General features: G+C 41.4%; 1 protein-coding gene across 14 annotated transcripts in view; it reads left to right on the top strand.

Moving 5' to 3' along the window:
• The window catches only part of TACC1 (transforming acidic coiled-coil containing protein 1), a 116,195-nt gene that overhangs the window by 86,611 nt on the left and 11,318 nt on the right, over window positions 1-18,266 (top strand). For 8 of the 14 annotated variants that reach the window (XM_059156123.1, XM_059156128.1, XM_059156126.1 and 5 more), the window contains 6 exons: window positions 604-664; window positions 3,837-4,044; window positions 6,559-6,611; window positions 14,722-14,847; window positions 16,424-16,500; window positions 17,884-17,927. In XM_059156123.1, coding sequence (XP_059012106.1) covers window positions 604-664; window positions 3,837-4,044; window positions 6,559-6,611; window positions 14,722-14,847; window positions 16,424-16,500; window positions 17,884-17,927 — 569 coding nt within the window. The other 6 variants (XM_059156127.1, XM_059156125.1, XM_059156134.1 and 3 more) reach the window with 2 other exon arrangements.

Raw genomic sequence — 18,266 nt, 5'->3', positions numbered from 1 at the left:
ATCTTTGCACAAATACCTGACATTCATTTTCCATCTTACTGCTTAATAGGAATGGTAACCATTTACACAGATATTTTTATTTTTGTACTTTTCATTGACCATAGTTCTTCTCTGTTAGCACACAGGTCTGGAACTGTCTTATCAGACATCTGTGGTTTTTAGTGCAATAAAGAACTTTTTTAAAGAATCTGGTTCAGTGTGGTAATTTTTCCAATGAATGTCAAAGCCAAGTGAGTAAGGATCAGATGAACGGAATGTCTCTAGGTGCTAAGGGTACCTCTGAAAGGCTTGGTGGTGTGTAAGCAGAAACTGTAGGGGGTCAGAGTACTGGTATTAAACGTCCCACAGAAGCACATGAGGAGGTCTTTTCCAAGAATGAGCTGAGCTATAGTTCCTTGCTTGCCCTGCCTCCCAGGAGAAGATTCAGAGACGTGAAAGGTGTTCCCCTCTCTAATGTGTAGATGTAGAACGTATGTGGTGCTGTATGCTTTGGCTTCTCTGCACACATTGCTTTATCTGCTCCATCTCATAGCTTGGAAGTTGTCAATGGGATTCCAAAATGGCCTGTTTTTGTTTTTTGTTTTTTGTTTTTTTCCTTTCCAGGAGTGGCTGTAAGGTGAAGAAATATGAAACACAGTCTCTTGCTTTGGATGGGTGTTCTCAGGTGAGTCTTTGCCCATCACCAATGTCTCTTAGACCATGGGTCCCACAAACTGGAATTGTGTCCTGGGGGGCATGGGGAGCTGGAGGGATTAATGAAGAGTTTCCAATGGGTGTCTGAGTATCTGACTTTGAGGAAACCGATTTCCAGATCCTTAACTTGCTCAAGTGACCTGAGAAGGCTCCTGAGAACAGGGGAGCTGCCTCACATTAACCCTTTTCCTACTTCTTCTGGATAGTTTCCTCTCATTCTAAATCTTACTAAAGTAGGTGCATTTTCACTGGGTATGAAACATCTGGGACACAAAACAAAGGGCAGATTTCAAATATTGGTACATGTTTTAAGAAAATGATTGACTCTAATAACTGGCTAATAATTTTTTTTAAAAGATTTTATTTATTTGACAGAGAGAGATCACAAGCAGGCAGAGAGGCAGGCAGAGAGAGAGAGGAAGAAGCAGGCTCCCTGCTGAGGAGAGAGCCCAATGTGGGACTCGATCCCAGAACCCTGAGATCATGACCTGAGCTGAAGGCAGAGGCTTAACCCACTGAGCCACCCAGGCGCCCTGGCTAATAATTTTTTTTAAGTTAGACAGTTTCCCAATTCATTGCTTTTAGCGAAGTAGGAAAATCTGAGTTGTGATCTGATAGATCATTAAAAATGATCTTTGACACAATTTATATGTCAATTATATCTCAGTAAAACAATTATTTTTTTTTCTTAAAGATTTTATTTGAGAGAGTACAAACGAGGGTAGGGACAGAGGGACAGACTCCCCACTGAGCAAGGATCCCAGGAGCAGGGCTCTATCCCAGGACCATGAGACCTTGACCTGAGGCAAAGTCAGATGCTTAAGGAGCTGAGCCACCCAGGAGCCCCCCTCAAAATAATTTTCGATGATAGAATTTTTTGGTACATAACTTGGAAAGGGGTTCCAAGAATTAAGAGACATTTCTATTACAAAACTTTTTTCTGTCTCATTTATTTGTATAAATAGGCTTAACTAAGACTTCTTATTGATTTATAGTTATAAAAATGAAAAACAGAATTAAAATTCACAGGGATCCTTGTTTTTTCTAACAAATATTTGTCCATGGCTCTATGAATTGGGAAACAAAAAATAAATAAAAATCCAGACCCATTTGATTGTGATGAGACCCTTTAAAAAATGTTATTTCAGCATAACTGTGATTACAGGAATACATTCATTGGTTAATAAAATGCATTTTAAATTTGACTTATTTTACATAGTTTGTACCAGCAACTTGGTACATGGCTGAAGATTAAGAAAAAATGATTTGCTTTCTCATTTATTTTTTCACCCATTACAAATATGTAAAGTATCCACTTTCAAATGCAGCTAAAGCAGGCAATAAGAACGGTGAAAATTTGGGACGCCTGGGTGGCTCAGTGGGTTAAAGCCTCTGCCTTTGGCTCAGGTCATGATCTCAGGGTCCTGGGATCGAGTCCCACATCGGGCTCTCTGCTCAGCAGGGAGCCTGCTTCCCTCTCTCTCTCTGCCTGCCTCTCCATCTACTTGTGATTTCTCTCTGTCAAATAAATAAATAAAATCTTTAAAAAAAAAAAAAAAGAACTGTGAAAATTTTACCTTTGGTTTAATTCAGAAAAATAACATGTATCACACAGCAAAAGTTTTTTTTTAGTTTTTAATTTTTAAAAATTTTTGATTTTATATATTTATTTATTTGACAGAGAGAGAGAGAGAGACAAGCAAAGGGAGTGGGAGATGGAGAAGCAGGCTTCCCCCTGAGCTGGGAGCCTGATGTGGGGCTCTGATGATCATGACTTGAGCTGAAGCCTAAACAACTGAGCCACCCAGGCACCCCTACACTGCAAAAGTTTTTAAATAATTGGTACAACAAAATGTAATCATTACTTGTTTTTAGCAAAAATTTTTGTATTTGATAGCACTTATGAAAAGTTGTAATAATTTTAGGATAAGTTATGCCTTAGTTGATTACAGTGATAAACTCTGCAGAAGAAGAAATGTTAATACTTAGAGACTTATGGTCATAAAAGTTATTTTAATTTTTAACTTTTAACTGAGAAAAATTATAGGGAGAACTTTAAAAGACTTTCAAACACACGAATGCTTTTTTTAAGGATAATTTTTTGGTAGAAGTAGAAGGGAAATGAAAATTCAGAGAAGAAAAGCAATGATGCAAATTTCTGACTACTAAAACTTTTTTTTTTTTTTAAGATTTTATTTACTTATTTGACAGAGAGATCACAAGTAGGCAAAGAGAGAGAGAGAGAGAGAGAGAGGAGGAAGCAGGCTTCCTGCTGAGCAAAGAGCCTGATGCGGGACTCAATCCCAGGACCCTGAGATCATGACCTGAGCTGAAGGCAGCAGTTTAACCCATTGAGCCACCCGGGCGCCCTGACTACTAAAACTATTAAAGAATGTGTGTACATGTTTGATTTTAAATAGATGATAAAGCATCATCAAATCACTAGATTAACTAGATTGAATTAAGCAAGGCCAGTTTTTAAAGTATAGCAAGTGTTACATCTTTTGCAATTTTTTATATTTTTGCTGAAAAGTTTTTGACTGTCACCTGAAAATACAGTGGGATACATTGGTATTCCAAGACAATTCAGGGGGTATATGAGCAAAATATTTGAAAACCACTATGGACTACTTAAAACTCTTGCTTATAAATCTAGGCTGGAAAAGGTTAATTTTTCAGACCTCATGTGTGAATAACAGAAGCTAGGTTCTAGAAAAAGCATAGTATTCTTTTTTTCTTTTTTAAGATTTTATTTATTTATTTGACAGAGAGAGAAACAGCAGGAGAGGGAACACAAGCAGGAGGAGTGGGAGAGGAAGAAGCAGGCTTCCTGCTGAGCAGGGAGTTCGATGCAGGGCTCAATCCCAGGACTCTGGGATCTAATAAGAACTAATTAGACTAACTTATGCTGAGCTGAAGGCAGACGCTTAACGACTGATTTTACCTGATTTTACTGATTCTACCCAGGCACCCCGAAAGCATAGTATTCTATGATTGAGAGACCCCAGCTTCCTCCTTGATTGGTAGCAAAATCTGTGGTTAAGTCTTAATCAGACACAGGTGTGGAATGGTGGCTGTGAGATGTCACCTTTCCCACTGTTGATCCTCCTAAACGGTAGCACCTGATCTGTTGCATTTCCCAGGATGAAGGAGCAGTGATTTCCCAGATTTCAGACATTTCTAATAGGGATGGCCACGCTACTGATGAGGAGAAACTGGCGTCCACTTCATCTGGTCAGAAATCGGCTGGGGCCGAGGTGAAAGGTGAGCCAGAGGAAGACCTGGAGTACTTTGAATGTTCCAATGTTCCTGTGTCTACCATAAATCATGCGTTTTCATCCTCAGAAGCAGGTATGGAAGTGTATGTTCATCTTTCTAATGTACCTAAGCCTAGAAATGCCTGAAAGCCTAATGCAGGAGGCGCTTTAAAGAGACTATAGAGAATTGGGTCTCTTGGAGGATAGATGGAGGTTGCTGATCTATGCTTGTCTCCTGTACTTAGAAAAGAGGTGCAGGAGAGTGTCTTGTCGAAGTGCCAGAGACCTAGGGATGAGTGTGGCAGAATGCACGGGAGACACTGATGTACGAGACTATTTACATTTTGAGTCATTTATTGTATGGGACCGCATCTCAAAATATAGTGGCCTGTAGCCATGTTGTGGTGGTGGTGGTGGTTCAGCGTAGAGAAATAACAGTAACATGTATAGTGCCTTCCCATGTACAGGCACTAAGTTCTAAGTGCTTTACATTTATTAACTGGTTACACCTTGGTCACTATTTTTTTCCCCCATTTTCCAGAGAAGGAAGGTGAGACATAGAAGTTAAGTCAGCCACCTAAAGTCACTTGACTAGCAAATTGTAGAACAAGGATTTGAACCTCAACCATCTGGCTCACGGTTTTACAACCACAGTGCTTAACTTGGAAAGAGATTCCTTTCATGACTAGAGTATTATACATTTTCCTGTTCACCAATGCGGTAGAATGAAATTGACCAATATACTGAAAAATCCTTAATGTTCTAATAAGAACTAACTAGATTAACCTATGCAGAAGCTTCTTACTGTTGAACTTGTAAGAACATTCTAGAGCTGAGGCCCTTGTCCAGGTCCCAAGTTATATCTGTGGCCTTAAACTTGACTTGTGAGATGTTTAGAACCATGTTCCTGACTACTGTAAACATTATTAAAAACTCAGATTTTCAGCAATGTAATTTGATCTGGGGACTTTTGTACTTAGAATTTTAAAAATCACAACATGTCATCACACCAGGGAAGCAGGTGGAAGTCTAGACTTTGCAAGAGTTCTTCCCTCAGCCTCTCCTCACTGCCCACATCTCATCTCCCATCTGTAGAGTAAACGTGCCAGACACTGTTCCATGTTTCTTCCCAGGCTGCTTTCTGCTCTGCCACCATTCCCAGGGATCATCCTGAGCACGCTTGTACCTATATTATTTCCTACATTTGAAATGCCTTTCTTTGCCATCTTCTATAAAAATTCCATCCATTCTTTCAGGTTTCTGTCAAAACATGACTTGGCTTCTACATACTTTATGTTACCACCACATTTCTTCTTATCACTCGTACTCCATGTATTTAGTATAGCCCGTGTCTTTGATGGACTTCTTGAGGTTAAGGACTATGAGTGATTCATCTTTGAATTTCCTCTGGTATAGGAGCACGTAGATATTTGATGGATTATATTCTTCATCACTAGGAGGAAATTCCTCCAATGGAAATTTCCAGAGCTGGGGTTCCATTAGCCACAGTGCTGTCCTCAGAGTTAGTGAAGAGCTAGTGCTTCAGCTTAAGTGACTGATGAGCTGTGTCTTGGGAGCAAACAGAAACTGTGGTCATGCAGGGGTGGTAGGCGTTGCAGAGGTGGTAAGGGAGATCTGGCCCTGTAAGGGGAATCAGACAGAGTCTGCTTCCTGGGGAGAATCTCCTTTGTGCCGGGTCTTGCGAGATACATACATAGATGTGCCCCAGGGACGGAGAATCTCTCCCAGGGGTGGGAAGGAAACTGCCGTGTTGGTAAATGCTCAGCAGTTCTCTGAATTTAGGACAAGTGGGAAAACGAAGTCATACTGAGAATCTGGACTTGATCCTGTAGATAAAGGGGAGCCACTGAAGGTTTGTAAGCAGAGTGGTGATGGTCACATTTGTGTTGTAAATAATTCACTGTTGATAGTACACTAAAGTAGTAATTCATTGTTGCTACATGGATTGTAGCTTTAAAATCGTGTGCTTTTTCATATTTTAAATTTTTCTTCAATAAGTGCATATTCCTTTAATTAGAAAAAGCATGGTTTTTTGTTTTGTTTTGTTTTTCTTAAATGTTGCCTTTGGTGGTTATAGAGTGGAAGGTAGACTGGAGACAAGTTTGAAAGCGTATGGGGAGGAGAAGGAATTTAGTTTTTCAGGCACTGGAATTTAGAGCTTATTGTTTTATCTTCTACATTAATTAGTCTGAGGATACCCTTCTGTGCTGGAATTTAAATTCACTCAGACCTGCTTATAAAAATAACATTCACTTTGTGGTTTCTTCTTTCTGACCTAGTCCCCTGGTTAAACTTACTTACAAAACTTTTCACGGACACAAGGGGGCAGCCTTGCTATTCTTTCCACCTAAAGATGGTGATCCTGTGTTGGCAAACGGCACACACCCCTTCTGAGTTTTTCGGACTTTTAATACAGACAACACATCCGTCAGCAAAGTGCCAGTGCTCCTTTGAAAATCTGGAAATGCTGTTCATGGCTTCATAGATGTCCCTCTGGGCCTGCACTGGGATCTCCAGAATCTTTTCACCAGGAAACACAGGAACTGACTTCTTGGGGTAACTGTAAAAATGACTCTCTGTGTTGTAGGCATAGAGAAAGAGACCTGCCAGAAGATGGAAAAAGATGGATCTGCCACGACCGTAAGTTACGCCTGTTGGGGGCTGGGGAAATGTGGGGCTCAGGTTTGTTTTTTGTTCCTTTTAGTATTTATTTAAAAACTCACATTAAGTCTTTAAATAAATAACTTCTAGTCATTGTTTGGTGATGGACTGAGATATGGATAAAAGTTTCTTCACTCGAGGAGCTCATAGTCTATCCCGAGATCTATCCAGTTGCCACCAGCCTCATGAGGCCACTGAGTACCTGACCAGTAGCTAGTCTGAATTGAGATGTCTTGTAAATGTCAAGTATGACTAGTCTTTAAAGACTTAGGACCAAAAAAAAAATAAAAATAAAAAGGAAAATAAAATGTTCTGAACGTTTTATATTCATTACATGTTGTGATGATCATATCTTACATATATTAGGTTAACTGAACTATATTATTATTATTATTATTTTAAAGATTTTATTTATTTATTTGACAGAGAGAGATCACAAGTAGGCAGAGAGGCAGGCAGAGAGAGAGAGGAGGAAGCAGGCTCCCTGCTGAGCAGAGAGCCCGATGCGGGACTCGATCCCAGGACCCTGGGATCATGACCTGAGCCGAAGGCAGCGGCTTAACCCACTGAGCCACCCAGGCGCCCCTAAAATCAATTTCACTCGTGTATCTTTTTACCTTTTTTTTTTTTTTTTTAGATTTTATTTATTTATTTGACAGAGATCACAGGTAGGCAGAGAGAGAGGAGGAAGCTGGCTCCCTGCTGAGCAGAGAGCCGGATACGGGGCTCGATCCCAGGATCCTGGGATCATGACCTAAGCGGAAGGCAGAGACTTTAACCCAATGAGTCACGCAGGCGCCCCTCTTTTTACTTTTTAAATGGCTACGGAAACATTTAAAATTACCAATGGCTTGCATTGTTATTTCTTTTGAATAGCACGGGTAGTGGATACAAAATGGAAACTAATGATACTGTATGACTGTTATAATCTAATGTGTTGCGGAGGCTGCGGGAGCCAGGGCTGACCACCTGCGCAGCGTCTGGGAAGCTGGATTTGAGCTCATTAAAAGCAAAATTATGTTATGCCTTTTTAGACTTACAAAAATAGTATAAAGAATTCCTGTAAATCTTTCACCCATATTCCTTGAATGTTAACATTTTATAGAATCATAGTACAGTTATCAGAATCAGTGAATACTGGGGTACAGTATTATCTAGGCTATAAGCCATATTTGAATTATGTTGGTTGTCCCAGTAATGTCCTCTTCTGGTGTAGTATCCAGCCCAGGACCCCACGTTGCGTTTAGTTCTCAGGTTCTCAGTCACCTGTAATCTGTGATAGTTCTTCAGTCTTCCTTTGTCTTTCCTGAACTTGACACTTTTGAAGAATACAGGTTAGTGTTTTGTAGAATATGCTTCATTTTGAGTTCATCCAGTGTTTCTCATAATTAAATTCAGTTTATGCAATTTGGGCACAAAGCCATCAAAAGTGACTTTATGGATCCCTCCTTATTCCATAATTAGTGGAATTAACTGATCACTTGGTTAAGGTAGTGTTGTCTTAGGTTCCCCATTTGAACTTAGTTGTAAAGAGAGAGTGGGGTTTGTAAGATAAAGCAGTGAGGGGTGTTCTGGGCAGCAGAGTTGGCCTGCACAAAGGCAGGGAGTGAGAAGCATGGGCTCTATAAGGAGGTACAAGTGTGCTGTGATTGCAGGGTAGTCTACATAGAGTAGCTGAGGGCCACATAATCAGGGGGCATTGATTTGGTGCCAGGAGGTTTGGAATTCATGGTAGAAGCAGTAGGAAACTATTGAGGGGTTTTAAGTAAGGAACACGATGGGTAAGAGTTCAAAGGATGGGGTGGAGGCCGAGAGAGATTTATCAGGTAGAACCATCACTCTGGTGACATGGTAGCTGGGGTGGAGTGGTGGTGAGAGAAAGTTGGTGAAAGCCACCCAAGGTTCCTTTCTTGAATATCTGAGTGGTCAGTGCTACTGATAAGCCACCCCATAAACCTGGGGTGCCCAGGAGCTCCTCTCTACCCCTTATTCCCACAAGCAAAATCTGTGATTTTGATGTCCAAAAACCATATATTATAAACCCACTGACGTTTCTCCAGCCTGTGGCCACCCCCAGTCTTTTTGAATATGGTGGTTTTCTAACCAGTCTCCCTGTTTCCAGGCTGTTCTCTCATCCTTTCACATAACCCAAGGTGTTTTAAATACCAAACTGATCTTGTTACTCTTTGCTTAAATCTCTTGGTTGGCTTCCCTAGTCTTTAGAATAAGTTCAGATTCTTCTAGTGGCTGATGTGGCTTTCTGCACTGGGACCTGCCTTTCTCCCCAGCCTCTACTGTCTCCTCTCTTCCTCACACGTCTGACTCTTCCCTTACCATATGCAATTCCTTTCAGTTCTGTGAACCTACCCCTTGGAGTCACTTCTTGTTCTCCCTTCCCTCCTCCCAACACTATAAGCTTGCTTAAGATAGGGACCATGACTGTCAGTTTGCTGCTACCTTAGCACCTACCACAATAAATTCTGCTTAGTACAGGAATCAGTAAAGTAAGAATACAGAAAGAGGAGCAGAACTGTAGAACTTAATTTTTAGATCTGTGGATTTGAGACCAGTTTCTGGTTGGACCAGTTTCTAAGTCCATATTTCTGGGAGGCTATTCTAATTACATAGCATGAGTTCCATAAATGCCTGGGCTGGCTTTATTTATTATTTTTTTAAAAGATTGGTTGATTGATATTCATTTTTTTAAAAGATTTTATTTATTTATTTGAGAGAGAGAGAGAGCATAAGCAGAGGGAGGGGCAGAGGGACAAGCAGACTCCCCGCTGAGCAGGGAGCCCCAGGTGGGGTTGAATCCAGGGCCTTGAGATCATGCCCTGAGCCAAAGTCAGACGCTTAACCAAATGAGCCACCCAGATGCCCCAAAATTTATTTCCTTATTTTAGAGAGAGCATGTTTGCGAGTTAGGGAGAGGGAGAGAATCTTTAATCAGACTCCCCACTGAACGTGGAGACCAACTCGGGCCTAAATCCCTGGGCCCAAAGTCCCCACCTGAGCTGAAACCAAGAGTCGAAGGCTTAACTAACTAAGCCACCCAGGTGCCCCGGCCTTCAAATCTATTAAAACCAACCCAGGGGGCACCTGGGTATTACAGTGGGTTAAGCCTTTCATTATTGGTTTCAGTTCAGGTTGTGATCTCAGGGTTGTGAAATCAAGCTCTGCGTTAGACTCCAAGCTCAAAGTGGAGTCTGCTTTAGACACTCCCTTTGCCTCTGCCCTTCCCTCTCTCTCAAATAAATAGAATCTTTAATAATTTTAATCTTTAATAATTTGAGGGCCTTTAGGACACAGGGTAGTTGAAGCTGTACGATTAGTTGAAGCTCTGAATGAAGCATCCTTTACCTTAATTCACAGTAAAAATATATTTTGCATCTTGACTAATATGTATATATGAATGACACATCACAACATATGCGCATATATATATAAAACAAATTGCACAAAACACTCTACCTTTCTTCGTGTGATTCATTCTGATATTTTTCTTTTCTATTTCATTTTTTAAAAAAGATTTTATTTATTTATTTGAGATAGAGAGCATGAGCAGAGGGAGAAGCAGACTCCCTACTGAGCCAGGAGCCTGACTCAGGGCTCGATCCCAGGACCGTGGGATCATGACCCGAGCCAAAAACAGACACTTTTACTGACTAAGACACCGATGCGCCCCCTCTATTTCATTTTTTAACGCAGATTGCATGTCTTAGTAAATTGTTTTCAGGACTCACTGTTAGGCCAAGACCCATAGTGATTCCCTAGACGACATGAAGAGCAAATATGAAGGTAGATGGGTGAAGGGGGCGGCTGTGGAAACATGGGCAGAAGGAAGATATACATAAAGCACATAGGGTCTCAGGAGCATTGTCCCCCCGCAAGGGCCTCACACATTAGTGATGTTTGTTTCTGGACAAAATCACTCTTTTGGGAGCCAGGTTGTCTAATCCCAGCAGCATAGCCGCTCATGGGCTTCTGCCTGTCTTGCCTCATCTGTGGGTGGGAGGGATGCCTGCTGTCCCCACCCACCAGTGGCTGACGTTACACATACCGCTGCTAAGAGAGCCTGCTTATGTGCTTGGGGAAGCCAGTGTCTTTAGAAGTTTTGCAAGTACTAAGGGAGTGGTTTCTTGTATTTTCAGTTTGTAAAAATAGCAAAAGCATGATGGGAGCGGGTTGTGCCAAGTGGACCAAGCCTTGGTCTGTGCAGGTGCAGGTCTAGGTGGCTTCCCCTGTATTGTGAACAGCGTGGTTCAGCTTCCAGCTGCCCAGCTGCTTCATCCATAAAGGAGAGCACCTATTGGCCCAGTGGTCATGGGGTGAAAGGCAGTGCTGACGTCACAAATGGGAGCTCAAAGTGCTAGGCCACTGTCAGGTGGGGTGATGCTGCCAGGAAGGGGGGAGGGGAGACTGAACAAGAAAGAAAAATGGGGAATACTTGTCTTTGGAGCCAGCTGCTGAAGAACATATCTTTTGTTGTGATCTTTTAAAAGTAATCCCAATGGAGTTCCCAAAATCAAGGAATTTCTACTTCCTAGAATGTGGAATAAGCATCATATAAGGCAATGGCAGTGTTCAAAACGTTGAAAAAGAAATCTGGTTAATCTAGCATTCACTTGTTTAAGCCTCCCTGTTTCTTGGAAGTGCATTCCTGATGCAGTCTCGTTGCCAGCAGGTGGTGGCGGCCACAGCAAAGGGATCAAGGCCAGAGTAATCAGTGGTGCTTGGACGGTCTCATCCTGCGTATCAGCTATTGGTCTGCAGCATTTTTCCGTTGGGGTCAATTTATTTTTATGTTTTTTTTTTTTTTTTTTTAAGATTTCATTTATTTATTTAACAGAGAGAGAAAGAGATCACAAGTAGGCAAGCAGAGAGAGAGGGAGAAGCAGGCTCCTGATGCGGAGCTTAGAGCAGAGAGCCCAATGTGGGCTCGATCCCAGGACCCTGAGATCATGACTTGAGCCAAAGGCAGAGCCTTAAACTAAGACACCTAGGTGTCCATCCATTTATTATTATTATTATTTTTTTAGGAAGGCTTAAACTTCTTAAAAGTTGAGTTCTTTTGGTTTTTCCAAGGATGTCTCTGTTAGAGTGCTGTGGCTGGCATGGTGCTACTCAGGTGGGTTCAAGGACAGAAGATGGGATGAGCTCAGCTTGCTGTGAGAGACTAATGGTGCTCTTTTTTCCACTGCAAGGACACGAGCAGAGAGGTTTCCTTGGTGGTATCTGTGCTCACTGCCTGTCTGCAACCAGGACTGCATTAAGTTCCACTGTCTAGAGACAGGTTCTTTCTTTCTTTCTTTCTTTCTTTCTTTCTTTCTTTCTTTTTTTAGGATTTTTATTTATTTATTTGACAGAGAGAGAGCAAGAGCACACAAGCAGGGGCAGCAGCAGAAGCAGGCTCCCTGGAGACAGGTCTTTCTTGGCCCACAATTTTGAATGCTTTGGGAACAGGGAACAGGATTAGGGGACATGAAACAAGACCACTTGGAAGGCTGGGACTCATTGATTGGGTTAGCATCTTTATTAAACATAATAGATTGCCTGGCCCAGGATGAGATGGTCTGGTCAGTTCTTTGTGATGGTAGATTCTGTAGGCTTTCTCTGCTGTTTGATAAGCAATATAAAGGACTAAAGAAGGTAAAAAGGTAAATCCTAGGGTTCTTGAAAAAGGTGGCTAAAATAGGCGAGGGCCATACATTTCTTGTAAGAACTGTTGCATTTTGAGCCACGAGGGGAGCAGCACATGGCCAGGTGGAAGGGAGTGACCAAGGGAGGGCCGCAAGCTGCAGATAGACCTCATCTGGATGCATCTGCCCCCATCTGAGGCCTGAGCACCTGCCTCCACTCAGAATGCTGCCTCTTCCAGACACATTAAATTGTTGAGCAAGTGGGCAGACAACTCATTTATCCCCTCAACAAATGAATGAGGTACCAACCTCTAGAACAGACTATATTTTCCTTACTAAGAAAACTCTTTTGGCTTATTTCGCAAAATAAAAATCTTGCTAACTTGAGGGTCACAGGAGGGCTGTTTCCTAGAATTGATTTGACTTGTGGATTCTGGTTTCAACTAATAAAAACACAAAAGAGTGATTTTTAAAATGTGTTAACTTAGAATCAGAAATTTAACAACAAAGTGAACCAAATGTGTCAGCTTGACCTAGAGCGTTACTTCCCTATAGGCTCTTGCTCATGGGAAGCAAGAGTATGAGAAAGTTTCTTGAGGAGAAGCATGGCACAGGACGTTAATGGACTGATTCAGATGTCTAGAGGTTTATTCATTATCCACAAGACCATTTCTGATGTCCTCCTTTCTGGCTCTGGAATCCTGGGGCGGTTCTGCTGGGTGCCTCTGACCTTACGCAGGCTGCGGTCAAAGTATTGGCCAGAGCAGTGGTCACCTCCAGGCTCAGTTTGGGGTGAAGCCACTCCAAGCTCACTCAGTAGGCTGTCAGCATGTCTCAGAGACATCAATTCCTTGCCACATGGGCCTCTCCACAGAGAGTCCTTCATGATGTGGAAGCTGGAGTCTTTTCGTAAACTAATCTCAAAAGTGACATCCCATGGCTTTTACTGTAGTCCCTTTAGAAGTGAGTCCCCAGGTCCAGCCTAGACTCAAGGCAACCAGATGACATAAGAGGATGAGTACCAGGATGGTGGGTATCATCAGGGGCCATGTTTGATTCAAAAGCGCACAAGTGGCTTTTGAATGATGAATGATGAATCTGCCCTAAGATAGTGTTTCTGGGGGGGACCATGAACTCCTGTCAGCAGGGTGGACTGCTTTCCTGCAGATGCTGCTTGAAACGGGGGCTGCCATCTTGTGGCTTTCGCATTCTTGTTTCCGTGGCCTGAGCCAAGGTCTTCTGTATTGGGCCCCTCTACATGAAGCTAAATGCAAAAATTATGTGTGAATTTTTTTTAGCCTTTTCTAGGGAAACAGTGAGTTGTAGTGACCATGAAAAGTTTAAAAAACTGCTGGTCTAAGTTGGCTTTGGACTTTCTGTTCTGTCTTGGTTGAAACAAGACACCAGAGAACTGATTAATTATAATCAATCACTAACTTATTGGTGGTACAGACTCTTAAGAGTGTTAAGATTATTGACAGGTCACTTGGGTTGGCATTTTTGATGTTACTAGAACAGCTTTTTTCCTATTTATGCAAAAAAGTTTACTTACACAGATGGGAGGAAGTAGCCCCCAAAATGCCTTGTATGAAAGAGCAGAGAATGAAGTCCACGTTCATGTGAAAAAATAGTCACCACTGTGGCTTTCTGGAACCTGAATTTACCATAAAAGTAAGCTGCTACATCAGAAGGACATAGAAAACTTAACAGCCAGGAAGAATCCAAAAAAGTGAAAGTGCAGGCATAGATCTGGGCTTTACCTGTGGCCACTTTGTACAGGGACCACTCACGCTGTCCGCCCGACAGCATTGCTGGGTCAGAACCAGACGTCACTGCAGAGCAACTGAAGTTCCTGGTGACCCTGAATCGTTCTGGGGCTAGGGGCAGGGGAGTCAGCCTTCAGATGTGTGTGTACCATTTCTACTTCCTGAGGCCTGAAAGTTACTAGTCCATTTTAGAAACATTTCCATCCAAAGTGACTAAAGAGGTACATGAAAGTATCAGTATGTTTAAAAGTTGCTATTTCGGTATTTGAAAGTTGATACTTTTTTGGGGGAAAGTTACATGGAATGCATCATCCCCAGAAGCCCCCTGAAAAATGAGACATTTTTCCTTTTCATGCATGCGGTTCTTTGGTGACTGGTCACTGTGATAATTGCACTTTCTCCTTTTTGGATAAGAAGAAAACTTCACTGGGCCCTCTGTTAAATGGAAGTTAACTTGCTCCCCTCATACCCATATTCATTTGAGTGCTTTTTCCTTTAGGTAGTACTGTAACTAGGTTTTATTTTATTTTATTTTTTTCTTGAAAGCTTCCCCTGCTGTGTTTTTGTCTTCAAACATGTTTTTAAACATTGTAATCAATTGAGTAATGAGGAAGTTATTGAAGGATGCTTGGGGTTGGGAACCTGAAGACTGGAGGTATTAAGTGTAACTTCTTGCCCCCTCAGGGACTGTTGGAATCCTCTTTGGAGAAGGCCCCCGTGTCTGTGGCCTGTGGAGGAGAGAGCCCCCTGGATGGCATCTGCCTCAGTGAATCAGATAAGACAGCTGTGCTCACTCTCATCAGAGAAGAGGTAAAAGTCCTCATGTTCTGTCCACTTATCACACCCTGTCTTTGTGAAACCCATGCGCCCACAGGGAGATCCCATCTCTGTTTGGCTTGAGTTATCCCCAGCTGGAAGTTCTTATTTCCTTAGCTTGTGTAGCTCACAGAAAGGGCTCCCTTTAAAACTCTCATTGCAGTAGTCCTAGGGAGAAAGCTAACCACGCTTCTTTATCTCTCAGCCTTTTGAAGTTTTTTAAATGTCGAATTCTGCCAACTCTTCCCACATATGTAACTAAATCAGTGCAGACTTGCAATAATATAAAATTGCTTCCCACTTTGATCCATTCTTTAATTAAACAGCTCACTCTTAAATTCCTCCTTTCCTGTGTCTCTTGAACAGCCTCTGTTCAAGAGATTACTAAATAGATTACTGCTAGGCCTTTCCTGGGTGATCAAAAAAAAAATGAAAGACACAATCATGCGCTCTTAGTCAGTTACTACCCTCTCGCATTATATTTCTGTGCTGTATTTTATGAGTTTGCCTTATGTGTCTCTTGATGATTTCACCCCCCCCCTTTTTTTTTAAGAAGGGAAAGTCCCTTAGTGCAGCGATGTTATTTTTATAATACAATACGAGTAGTTAAGAACCTCACAAAATAGCATTAGGTTGATAAGGAGGGATATCAGCTGATCCTATAGTCAAAACTTGGAAGCAGTGGTGAGGAGGTCCTACCAAAATCTTGTCAATGAGAAAAATGACCTCATCTTCCTCCCAGGAGTGAAACAATGGGATGATGACTGCTTAATGGAACAGGGCAAGAATGTGCCTTGACACCTGAAGCAGATGGGTAGGCTACTAGTTGATTGAGATTCTGATTTAAGGCACCAAAATAAAGAATGTATCAATTAGGAAGAAAGAAGCATGGAGAAGTATAATAAAAGAACAGTGATGCCTCTCAAGGCTCTGTCCATGCTCATGGAGTTTGAGGTAACGATTTAGTAAGGGCGTCCCAAACAGGGATTTGGGTGCTGGTCTGAGGAGCAAGAACCCGCCTGCAGTAAGGTACAGGTGTATCTGGCTAGAGGCTTTGAACTTCTGAGCCCCTAGTTATGACTCCATTATTGCCAATGCTCAGAAATCTATGTAAAGGAGAATGTGCTGGTCATGCTCTGATGCTATCATAGTTCTCCTTCTTATCCTAAGTAAAATTAGTATTTGATTAAGGTGAGTCTCTGCCAGGCTGATGGCTCTTCTTTTGGTGTCCTGTCCGAATCAAGATTCTGGGCCTGCAGAGCTGGGAGGCAGACCCTGGACCCTGGACCTGGGTTAAATTCCTAGAGATGGTGATTATCACTTGGAACTTTCCTGGGGGATGTTCTGTTCACCTTTACTTTGGTGGCTACATTTCCACCATCCTATGGGGCAGAGAGGACATTTTTCCAAATGCTTGTGCGTATTGTACACAGATGTTGAGGGTCGATATTCCCAGTGTAGCTTGAATGTCTCAGGATGGATCTGGTTGTGTGTTTTCAGTTTCCAATCTTAAATTCAAACTGTAGTAGATTCAGTAGGTTAACCAAGCTTTATCTCTATTATAATTTAGATAATCACTAAGGAAATTGAAGCAAATGAATGGAAGAAAAAATACGAAGAAACCCGACAAGAAGTCTTGGAGATGAGGTTAGACTAGAGGTTTGGGGGAGGGGTTGGATCTCTTTATTATGCTTTGTTAGATTTAATATAAATGTAGTAATGACAGTATTTGCTTATCACAGAACCAATTGTTGAGAACTAGACAGCATTGATATTTGCACCTTAATTTGTGATTGGCAATGTCTTTTCAAGAGTGTTGCTGACCAGTTATTCAAATACTGTAGCCTCTTGTGGGTTGTCGAGAACATTGCAAGTAAGCAGAACCCACATAATTCTTAGCTTGTGTGAAAAATCCACTTAAACTACAGAATAATAAGATTTATTGACATATTCAGTTATGGAGGCAATATAATTTGTTACGCTTTTTTAAAATCAGTTATGCATGATGGCTTCAAATTTCATAACTACCAAATAGATTATAAAAAGCATGTTAAGGGGAAACAAAATTGGTTGATCTTAAATTGAAATCTTTTTTATTTTTTGCTGTTCATTCCTTAGAAAGGAGAGTTAGAAGCTATGAAATAACTAAAGATAGTATGGAAAAAGAAGAAAAAGCATAATTTATATACTTGTACAGTCAGCACTTGAATGATGAAGAAACATTTTAATTATGCCCAATCGAATTTGTAGCTCTTGTATTACTTGCTTTGTGAGCATTTACTGGGTGTGAGCTCCCGTGCTGTGTGTAGTGGAGAGGAAGGGACAGCCTCTGCCCTTAGCTTACAGCAGCCGTCAGAAGAAACTTGGACCAACGTGATGGATACCACCAGCGACGGGCAGGGGAGCCATCATTTTTCAATGAGGGGTCAAAAGGAAGAGCCCTTATCTCACTGGACAGGTCCAGGGAAACTTCATTGCACTTGGCCAAAAAGAAAGGCTAATGTGATAGGGTGATCTTTAAAGTCTTTGAATAGTTGAAATGCTTTTGGAACTAGGACAGTAAAATAGAACTTGTGACTGACTGTCCAAAAGAGTGGATGGGGGCCTGGAAAGCCTGAACTCAGATCAGACTTTTAGGAAAAACCCCAAGAATGGGAACCCCCTTATTTAGTGAAAGATTGATTTGTCTAGGCAGAATTAATGTATTTCCTTGAGATCATTTACATGAGGGGCAAAAGAAATTGAGGGCATTTTCTATAGATAGAATAAAATAAATAGAATAAAAGGCTTATTAACATAAAATCTTTAGAAAGATTTTTTTTTAACAATAATGAGCAAATCTTACATTAACATTAAAAGCCCCAAAGCAGATAACTGGGTTATATAAAATTTGTTCATGTGAACATCACTCAGATATTCATTCATTGAACATTCTATATGATGTTCACGTGTTTGTTACTGTGTTTAATTGTTTAGAGCAGCATTTCTCAAATTTCCATTGAAAATTCTCTTCTGATAATTTTTTTTAAGGAAAATTGTGGCTGAATATGAAAAGACCATTGCTCAAATGATTGGTAAGAACATTTGTTTACTTTAAAGGTTTTATTTAATTATTTGAGAGCGAGTATGTGCATACGCATGACGGGGGGAACAGAGGGAGAGGGAGAGAGAGAATTTCAAGCAGACTCCCACCGACTGGGAAGCCAGACTTGGGGCTCAATCTCATGACCCTGAGATCATGACCTAAGCCAAAGCCAGGAGGCGGACACTTAGCTGACTGAGCCACCCAGGCACCCCAGACGTTTTTTTTCTGTGGTGTGAGCCATAGGTTCTGTAGATGATTTTCTTTCTTGCTTGCTTGCTTGCTTTTTTCTTTTTCTTTTTCTTTTCTTTTTTTTTTCTTAAGATTTTCT

This window comes from Mustela lutreola, chromosome 18 (assembly GCF_030435805.1).
Source record: "Mustela lutreola isolate mMusLut2 chromosome 18, mMusLut2.pri, whole genome shotgun sequence".
Classification (NCBI taxonomy): Eukaryota; Metazoa; Chordata; class Mammalia; order Carnivora; family Mustelidae; genus Mustela; species Mustela lutreola.
The sequence above is the reverse complement of the archived record's forward strand: the minus strand, read 5'-3'. Positions and strand labels throughout refer to the sequence as shown.